This window comes from Rhipicephalus microplus, chromosome 8, assembly GCF_043290135.1.
Source record: "Rhipicephalus microplus isolate Deutch F79 chromosome 8, USDA_Rmic, whole genome shotgun sequence".
NCBI lineage: Eukaryota > Metazoa > Arthropoda > Arachnida > Ixodida > Ixodidae > Rhipicephalus > Rhipicephalus microplus.
The window spans coordinates 54,837,686-54,848,565 of record NC_134707.1 but is presented as its reverse complement, the minus strand read 5'-3'; the positions used below and the strand labels follow the sequence as shown (position 1 = coordinate 54,848,565).

General features: G+C 44.5%; 1 protein-coding gene across 1 annotated transcript; it reads right to left on the bottom strand.

Moving 5' to 3' along the window:
• Nucleotides 1-7,622: 7,622 nt before the first annotated feature.
• Nucleotides 7,623-10,129, bottom strand: LOC119164490 (uncharacterized). Its single transcript, XM_075870512.1, has 3 exons — nt 10,074-10,129; nt 7,948-8,586; nt 7,623-7,799 (listed from the first exon to the last, which is right to left on the bottom strand). The coding sequence occupies exons 1-2, from the start codon at nt 10,083-10,085 to the stop codon at nt 7,978-7,980; spliced, it is 621 nt and encodes a 206-aa protein (XP_075726627.1). The 5' UTR covers nt 10,086-10,129; the 3' UTR covers nt 7,623-7,799; nt 7,948-7,977.
• Nucleotides 10,130-10,880: the final 751 nt, after the last annotated feature.

The window sequence follows — 10,880 nt, the reverse complement described above, 5'->3', positions numbered from 1 at the left end:
GTTGTGACAACACAGTCTTTTATACCCAACCTACACGCGCAACCCCCCGGCTGTGTCTTGCTACGTCACAAGGGGAGGGCCAGTGAGGTGGGCCCCAATTCCTTACGCGTAGGCACTCTCACTGAAAGCGCGCAGCTTCCGACGTCCTGCTCCTTTCTTTCTTTTTGAATAAAGAAATAGGTGAGAGGAGCCAACGTTTCCGCAGCGACTGTCTCGCTCGAACTCTTCCTCGCGCAACTCGTGCGGAAGCATAAGCAAACCGATCGCGACGCGCACACCACACCTCCCCTCGCTTATCTCGATCTACAATTCGAGTGAGACCACGACGACGACGACGACGAAAGTAAAAAAGTATAACGGTAACTCCGAAGTACACCAACAGCCGACGCCGCGGAACACTGTTCGACGATGGTGCCCGCTGCGTGCTCCGTCCTGAATCGGAAGAGTGGTCATCCTACTTTTTTATTTCTTTAGCTTCCGGCTTCCACTGACTTGCGGTGGAAGACACTACCTACTGCGCTCCTTGTTAGGCTCTTTAGTAAGATCACCTCCTCCATTTTGTCTTGGCCTCAACGTTCCGCGTGCTTTCCTTCCTCACAACACGCACTCTTCCCCCCCTCTCCCCGTCAACCCGACCATACTCACACGAACGTCCCTGCAGAAAGCAGACGATAACTTTATGATCACTAGCAAGCCGCCCAGACCGACTCGTGGGCTTGGCTATACCAGCATATCTCCACATCGTCAGTGGCATAAGGGATTTTCCTTCACGGGGTAGTGAAACAATATACGACTATAGAATCTCTAAAGGGTGCATCATTCGGTAGGCTAGTAACTGAAAGTTTGGTTCTTTGGTTTTGATATGATATGCTTGGTGGTATCAAAGGGAAGCGCTCTTTTTTTTTTTGGCTACCATATTTATTCGTTTAGACGTCTTCTACTTCCGTTCTGTGTTGGGTTTGTGTGTGGGTTTCGAGGCATCACTTGGAAGATAAAGAGTTCATTGTAATAATAAAATAAGTAAAGCAACTGGTATGCATTAATAAATAAAAAGACCGATGAATGAACAGGCTCTTCATCGCGCCTTTCCCTGTTCGAAATAAATATAAGATATAGAGAGATCCATTGTAAGAATAATTTAGTTTACTGAAGTGCTAGTAGAGCAATTCCACGAATGTAGGGCAAGTAGCATATATTCGTTGCTTATCAATTGATTGGTCTGTGCAATAATTTTCACTCACATTTTTGATATTATCACAGCTTGATGTACTCGGTTCTGCATAAGTGCAGGAAAAGAGCGCGGAGATTTGTTATGAATCATGCTTCAGAAATATGCAACTTCGAAATCGACGCAAATTTTGACGCTGACTGTCATTCGGCTTGGGAGTCATCATGCTACAGATTTGTACTGACAGTTCGCTTGGCACCCTTGCTCAAATGACGAACTGCTACAGCTAGATTTCGAGTACTATGGCTAGAAAAAGTTTGATACAATGATCAGGATGTCAGGCAGGTATATTCATCATGTAGCAATGACCAGGCGGTATTTTCACCAGCACTGTATCTGCGTTGCTGGTCTGCTTCCACCTCTGAATGCGTCTCATTTCAGTCACATATGCCAGGTAGGTACCATTTCAGTCGCTCATGACAGGTAGATGTACAGTAAGTATTAAAACTGTGCAACATCTGCAGAAATTGTCCCGAAAATTTCAACTCCTTGGGGCTGAATTTACAAAAACAACTAAATCAAAAACGTTTGTAAGAAAAAGATTTCCACCGAACCTAATGCGGTACCTATCAATTTATTATCAAGCTACTCAATTACAAAAACCACTTACGTGAGAGATTATCTATGAATGCAGTCCGAAATTTATCTGCATGTGAGTCTTTCTATTTTATAATTGACAAGATACTATATTTATGTCTTAAAAAAATTTGGCATGACGCTACAAATCTTTGATAAACTTAGAAGAATAAGGAGTGGTAAAATATTATTTTCTGCCTGAATAATGGTGCGAAGGTATTTTCGAATCGATCATGGCATGTCATTCATTCATTTTCGCACAGTCCGCTCACCTAAATGCCTAATAAGAGGGTCGCATGTTTTCGCACTTTGTGATATTTCTTTCAAGAAGGATTGTGGAGCTTTAGGTTTTTACTCAATTTATAACAATTGGAAAATAAAATGAGCCACCATTTGGTAATTGAACAGCTTCTTGTGCGTAGACTCGGCCCTCGTGTCAAAAGGCTACCTGTCAGAACACACTGATCTGGCGTCACTGTCCCTGTCCACGTCTGTGCGGAACGTGAAACTGACTACTCTGCCGTTTAGCAAAACTCCCTGACATTTGTTTATCAGCCCCCCTTTCTTCGGACCTGTCCCGTCATTATTTGCTTTGAGTTATAGTGGCAACACCCGTTTCTAGCCTTAGGGTATGCCATTCAATTGGGTATCTAGAGGGTTTCCCACCGGACCGTGTCACTCTCCTAAAATTTCTTTGTCATGACATACAGAGCTTGCACTGTAAAGATAAAATGAACTTTGCATGTCATGCCTTGGCTAAGAAAATTCTAGGGAGAGTGGTGGGGGGTCAGCACGGCCCCGCTTAAACATACGCTATTTGAGCACATCACTGTGTTTAACGATGCTAACCCCGATGCTACTTCGAAATGATGGGACGCTGCCCTGCGCAGCTCCAGGGTAGCCTACCAGAAATGAGTCTTGAAGCGAATTCGCGATGCGGCTGCTAGGCTAAAGGCCTGTCATTCCCAATGTGGGGGACCAAAGAGTCCTCGTATGCTCCTCGCCTGCATGCATGGCCTCCATATAAAAAAAAAAAAGATATCACCCCAACTCACCCACAAAAAACTTTACGCCAACGCCCCACTACAGGAACTGTTCACTGTCCAACTTCACCTCCCCAAAATCAGTAATGAAGGGCAGAAGAGGAAAAAGGCAGGTGCTGTGGTTGAATTGAATCCAACCCTCTCAATCAAATCGAGGAACTTGCTCACGCCTTTACGATATTGCTTGCCAACGCTCGACGATGTCCAGAGTTTAGATTCCAACTGTGACTTTGTGCCAAGTGACCTTCATGCAACTTTTTCACGAAGGTTACAACAAAAGAAGTGCACGAACTACGCGGCATCTTACTCTACGCAGTAGGCGTCTAGGAAGACTAATCAGAATTCTGAGAAGCTCAGTGGCGCCGCTGAAACGGCGTGGTCATTAAGAAGTGGTCAAATTGATAACCCTTACTCAGCAATAACAAGGCCGCCTAATCATAGGAACTAATAGAATATGCATGCAGTTCGTAGGTTTCAAATGATGCGTGTTAACGCGGTGTTGGTCTGAGAGCGGCCCATTTGTATCAAGGATTAGAGCCTGTCATTTCCCGTGTATGATTCTCTCACTTAAAATGCAGTGTTAAATGAAACAGCGAATGTTACTGTCAGCCGGCCTGTGTGTGCGGTCTCGACTCACTATTTTATATTTGATGTATGAGTCTTCGCGAATGTGGTACAGGTAATCAACTATTTCCATGTTTGAATTCATCGTTCTGGCTTCGTGCTACGACTCTCGGAAACATCAATGAAGTATGGACTTCCAATTTAATTTGGAGGGCGAGCTCATTTACATTGGATAGTGGTTTCAATCCTGCGAATATGAAAGTTCCGGTTCGAAAAGTCTTGCGGGACCAATTGAGAGCGCCGAATCGCACACACGTTGCTTTAATATATAGGAGTTCTTGGAGAAAGTAACATAAGCACGAAGCTTTCTGTTCGGTGTAAATGTACAATCAAGTACTAATATAAATATCTGATCGTAGTTTCACGATTGAGTTTCGTCGAAGCTATTGATTGTACAGATTTGTGCAAGGTAGGCTAATAATATTTATGTGCAAGGATCAGTCTTTTCTGGCGGCTTAACTGACTGAGCGGTGGATTCGCTCAGAAGGTTTCGTGTGGGCGCCGCCTTGGCTACTGTAATATGGGCTACATGGACATCCGGTGCGCAGACTCCCCAACGACATGCCCTATCTGCATTGGCCCAGCGAAAGAATAAAGCCTCTATACCTATTGGGGATCTGTCCGGGCGTTAACGAGGCTTGCATTCACCCCCTACGTGACCTTCACCTCCACCCCGTCCACCCACTGTACGCGCTGAACACACTGTCAACTGCATCAACCACTCCTGTCCTTCATACAGGAAACAGAACTTTTCCTTCTTATATACCTTATGCCGTAGCGCATACTGGCGCCAATAAAACATGTTCTATATGTAAAAAAATGTTGCCGTGGGCTCGTTAGTGGCCAGAACAAACCACTAAAATGGACGGAGAGGTAGCAAAATTTCATCTTAAAAATCAAAACGTAATGCTACCGGTATGGATTCAAAGGTAAAGGCCATTTTTTTCATTTCCTTTTCAGTCTATTGTGTTATACGTCCACTCAACTACTGCCTCCTCCTCCACACGAAAGCATTTTGCGCCTATCCTAGTTTTCAACTGCGTCGGGAATATAAGAACAAGAAAGAAAATCTGGGCTAGTTCGTGATAGCTCATTTTCTAAAACTCACAGCGTAAGAAGGACGCAGACGAAGTATAAAACAACAAGAGTGCTGACTCTCAACTAAAAATTTATTAAAGGCAAGGGACGATTATATACACAGGTTAGCCGGCTTCGACAGAGCAATTACGCATGTGCAGCAGAGTCATTCACGAGATAGCACTTTTTCAGGACACGTGGAGCATCCACGCGCGCGAGAATACAAAAAAAAAAACTATCTACACAACAGGCAATACTGAAAAAAAAAAAAACGGAACCCTGCCGTGGTTGTCTAGTAGCTGAGGTACTCGGCGGCTGACCCGCTGGTCGCGGGATCAAATCCTGGCTGCAGCGGCTGCATTTCCGATGTAGGCAGAAATGTTGCAGGCCCGTTTGCTCAGATTTGGGTGCACGTTAAAGAACCCCAGGTGGTAGAAATTTTCGGAGTCCTCTACTACGGCATCTCTCATAATCATATGGTGATTTTGGGGCGTTTAACCCCATATATCAATCAATCATCAGAAAAAAAAAACGAACTATGAAGCATCCTAAGACAGCTGGCACTTTAGAAAGTACAGTTTCTTTTCGCTAAGGGCAACAGACGAATGGCTCATGCACCCCTCACCTTCTCTGTCGATGAAGAAGAAGAAGGTGTACATTGTCTCCCTTGTGTTCTGATGCTTATTCCGGAACTAAATATGTGCTTGCTTCACCATCGCCTCACAACCGCATTCTCCCCAGTGTGATGGCAGGTGCAAACCGCCCGTAGCCCTCAGGGATTCCAAATGCTCCCTCAATGTAATCTTTTAACATCATCCGATTTGTCCTTATATATATATATATATATATATATATATATATATATATATATATATATATATATATATATATATATATATATATATATATATATATATATATATATATATATATATATATATATATATATATATATATATATATATATATATATTTATATATATATATAATATCCTATTTATAATATATATAATATATCTTATATATTTATATATAGTGTATATATTTGTGCCTTCCCTTTAATAAATGTTTACTTGAGAGTCAGCGCTCGTGTTTTCCTATACTTCGTCTGCGTCCTTCCTACGCTGTGAGTTATCGAAAAAGGGAATCGGAGACATTGCAAATCTTTCTAACACACCACATCGTTTAGCCCTTCTTTCTTGTTTCGTCCAACTTTGACCAAGCAGCAAAGTCCTCACGACATCTTTCTATGACGTTAGAAAACTTGATGGGCTGTGACGCCATGAATACGTCATGATGTGGCGTCATCGCTTGGACAAGGTTACACGGCTTTTTACTGAGACGTTACGTCACCCTCACGTCACATCTCGCGATGGGGAGTGCCAGTAATAATATGTGGGATTTAGCGCCCAAAGCCACCATATAATTATGAGAGCCGCCGTAGTGGAGGGCTCCTATAATTCTGACCGCCTGAGGATCTTCAACGTACGCCAAAATCTGTGCATACGGGTTGGTGAGAGTGCTGACATGGCCACTTAAGGCTTTAACCTTAGTAGGAAAGTAGAAAGACCACGAAAGATGTCGCTTCGCTTGCAGTTGCATGGTGAAACAATAGGGTCCTTGATAAACATTTGAGAACGTTTGCATTGCATAAATTTTCGTACTCTTAAGTGTCAATGTATATGCAGTGTTCCCCCCCCCCCCCCCCCGGTGGCTGCTGCCAAAGCAATTTTGTCACAACAAACATTCAGCGTAAACTTCAGCAGATCCCACGTAACTGGGTTTCAACGTTATGCGAAGCATGCGGAGGGAAGTTGACCATGTTGCAATTTTTTTAATGAGCGACACGTCATGAAATTACGCTAACTATATGTACACATGTTGCACGCACAGACATATGTTGAATAGTTGCGAATGTTTATATAACCAGTTGCTTTCACTTGCGCAACGATCTAAACTGGAACATGCGTATTATCAACACCAGAAGCTGATATGAAGCGCTGATACTCGCGAAGATGCTGGCCCTGGACACTGCTCATAACCCAACTTTAGCGCATGGCACCTAACTACAATTGACATTAACGGTCGTGATGGCTGTATCAAATGAGTACATATGTAATTTTCATGAAATCAGGTAGGCACCGCTGCAACCACTATTGACGTTTCACGAAGAGTAGCGTTTATTCGAGAAGTAGTTCCGCGACCTGGCGTGTAGCTTTGTGGTAGAACGCAGAATGCTTGGGTTCGATTTCTGTTGGGACGCTGAAATTTGTTATTGGCATTCGTCGGGAGGTCAACGCTTCCTATGGCAGGTTTTTCTTAGCATTGACATTTATTCTTTGCATTCCTCTGGTCGACGATACCAATGTCAAGTAATTCTTAACGCACAAGCATTAAAGTTGTCCATGCATGCTCTCGTCGTTCCTGGGTAGATACTTAAGTGTCAATCACCCGTGGCATATACCCACATGCCAGCGGAACATACCCGCCCGTGGGTATGTGGAACTGTCTGGTGGGAGGTGTTTTACGACGTACGTGACGTACGGGGCATTGTGACATCATTCTTGTCTTGACAAGCGCGTCATATTCGTCAAAGAATCGTATCCCCCCTTGCTAATTTTGTTTCCCCCATGTTAAGGTAGTGACCACGAGAGTACCCAAACGTAAGTGGCTAGATAGTTAAATAGGCACACGATCATATTTATATTTACTATTCAAGGTTTGATACAAGTGCTTTTAAATATATCGTTTCGAAAACTTTCCTAAAATTAGGCTTACACACCACGGTTAGCTATTAATTATTAACAGCCATTCCCCTTGTGTACGTGACTAATCAAGTCGTAATTAATCGTTGGCTATATCCAGCGAACCTGACAAAACATTTTTGATTTCCTGGCTATACCTAGCATTTTTAGTGGGACCTGATATAGTGTGTATAGTAGAATAAACGGGTTACCGCCTTTAATACTAAAGATGTGTCCACCTTAGACATTATAGATCCTATACTTGTACCCGCTGGAAAGGCAAGCTACCAGAAAACCATAACGAAATGTTTTCAAGACAACACAAGCTGCTCTTTGTGAAGCCGAGGAACAACGTCCTCGTCAAAATTTATTTACACATTTCACAAACACAATTTGCACTGTTGAGAATATATCTCTTCGACTTAGAAGGCACCTAGAAGCTGGTGACCGTGTCCACCAGAGACTGATGCTGTACAGACTCCCATTGGAAGTGGAAGGTTATTCACACTGAAAATGAGAAAAAACGACGATTAGCAGAACTGGCTTGCACCTGTAGTCAAACATCAGGATATATATTCAAACACTAATTCCTATTGCCCAATTGAAGAAAATTCAACCAATAAATGTTTATAGAGGATGTGAGTGATGAACTTACTATAATGTGAACGCCATGTGAAGTGGACGCTCATTTGTGGTGCTTGACGACGACAACCTTGCCTACGCTTCCACCAGTGCCGCCGTAGCCACCGTAGCCTCCATAGCCTCCATAGCCTCCATAGCCTCCGTAACCACCATAACTACCGTATCCACCATATCCGCCCCCGAGACCTCCGTATCCACCTCCAACTCCTCCGAGACCGCCACCCAGACCGACTCCACCGACGCCTCCACTGACGCCACCGCCGACGCCTCCGAGACCAGAGTGGGCTACGACGGCTCCGCCACCGTGAACTTGTGACACGTGATGCACTGTGCGAACCAAGAAGGCCGGGCCAGCCACCGATTTTGCTGCGCCCGCTCTGCCACCGTTCAGAAGGACTACGCTGCTTCCGACACCGACGTTGCCAGCACTTCCTCCGAGGCTTCCGACACCAAGGCCTCCGAAGCCTACGCCACCTCCTAGACCACCGCCGTATCCACTGCCGTAGCTTCCACCGTAGCCTCCGAGACTGCCTCCAGCAAGGTATCCACCGCCAAGACCACCACTCAGGCCACCGCCCAGGCCACCGCTTCCACCACCGATGAATCCACCAAAAGCACCGGCGACCAAGGCACTCAGTAGGACACTGCACGCCTGCACCGATTTGATATTTGTTCGATGACGTTGAGCGTGCCAATAGTGCGTTGAAATCCTCCGGAACACTTGATGGTCTTATTTTTTTCAAGTGTTTCTTTAATTCTCGGTATTCTGACAGGCCCATTTCTTTTCAACGCGTTGATGAGTACACTAATGATCTGAATATTTGAGTTGTACGTTCGCTTGATATGCGTACTGTAACACATAACTTATTGTCTCTTAGGAAATAATATGGCATAACGTCATGCATCGCTTGGATAGCATAGATACAAAAACTTATAAGTCAGTCAGTTTAGCCAATTGACTTTTGTTGTTTAAGCTACGAATAACAAGATGATAGAAGAAGAGAAAGATAAGAGAGGAAGAAAAGACGATAGGATTGAACACAGAGTGCAATTAAGCGTATTGGTTTGCACCAGTAGTACAAGTGAAAGGCCTTAGCACACTTCACGTTCTTTCTGGTAGCTCTGTCCTTGCTGTCTACATTCTGAAACGTTTCCTGCGCTCTAAGATAGTATATTTATTTCAAAAACGCACAATTCAGATAAGCCTGAATGCCCTTACAGCACAACAGCTGAAAAATGAGTTTCGGAGATGTCATCTGTGGAGACTTAAATAAAAATTTTTTTTAAAAATAAGCAACTTCTACATCTACGGATTACATTTATGATGCACAATGAAGGGGGCGAAAGTATGTTTTTGCAGAAATTTGTTTTTTCAGTTCTTGGTTCTCTTTTCCACGAACGCTCTGACATCTTCCACGGAGTTCATCTTGCAAAACTCAAGTGAATCAAGTTCTTGTAAAGATTCAAAAGGGAAATATTTTTTAGGAAGGGCAAGCGCGCTAGTTGAAGCTCACATGGGCCATAGCGGCCCTACTGCACCATTTGGCAATAGTTTGGACATGCCGTGAAAATAAATAAGGGGTGGCTTATTTTTGAGCACTTCACAATCTGCCCTGTGCTTTCAACACAAGTTAGCTCGGTCACTGGTAGTTGCTAAGCTTAATTTGTATATCTGCGGTTACAGTGATTCGTTGACTAAGATCTGTTTGAAAGCGTATTGAGCGCTGCGAAGCCGATTAGCACCACTGCGTTCTTCTATGACAAAGTTGCTTGCAAAATACAATTCAGTAAAGATGTGCCACAATTTTAAGGAGTGCATGCACAACACTCAGGAGTGCGTGAGGACTATATTAGCTTAATGAAAAGGTCAGTGCTTTACAGCCTCGTCAGTTGAGGTGTCTGCGTCGGTCAGTGCTTTCTCATATTCCTGACATCTGTTAAGCTTTAACTCTCGGTGCAGTATTGCTGTGGGTGGACATAAACTCCTACACGAAGTGTAATTTACCACCGGTGCTACATTAAACTCTATTATGACATCAGCCTGAACTGAACCTATCTCAGCAGAAGCCGAAAAGCTCATGGCAACGAGTGGTACGTTCAATCCTTCTGAGAGCACCGCACAGGAACATGTATCCTTACCAAGACATTCATGGTGAAGACTGGATGATTGCTCTGGGCACAAGTGAGCAACGAGGTATGGAAGACGCGTGTTCAGCGTTGTGGCGACACCGTCTTTTATACCCAACCCACACGCGTAACCCCCCGCTGTGTTCTTGCTACGTCACAAGGGGAGGGCCTGTGAGGTGGGCCCCTATTCTGTACTGATACCCACTCTCACTGAAAACGCGCAGCTTCCGACGTCCTGCTCCTTTCTTTCTTCTCGAATAAAGAAATAGGAGAGAGAAGTCAACGTTTTCGCAGCGACTGTCTCGCTCGAACTCTTCCTCGCGCAACTCGTGCGGAAGCATAAGCAAACGGATCGCGACGCGCTCACCGCGCCTCCCCTCGCTTATCTCGGTCTGCGATTCGAGTGAGACGACGACGACGACGTGAGAAAAAAAAAGTATAACGGTAACTCCGAAGTACACGAACAGCCGACGCCGCGGAACACTGTTCGACGATGGTGCCCGCTGCGTGCTCCGTCCTGAATCGGAAGAGTGGTCAGCATTCTTTTTTTTTATTTCTTTAGCTTCCGGCTTCCACTGAGTTGCTCTTGAAGACACCACCTACCGCGCTTCTTGTTAGGCTGTTTAGTAATATCAGCTTCTCAATTTTATCTTGGCCCCTACGTTCCGCGTGCTATCCTTCCTCACAACACGCACTGCCCTCACTCCCCGCCAACCCGACCACACTCACACCAACGTCCCCACAGAAAGCAGACGAAAACTTTACGATGAAAAGCGAGCCACCTAGACCCACTGGTGGGGTTGGCTATACCAGCATATC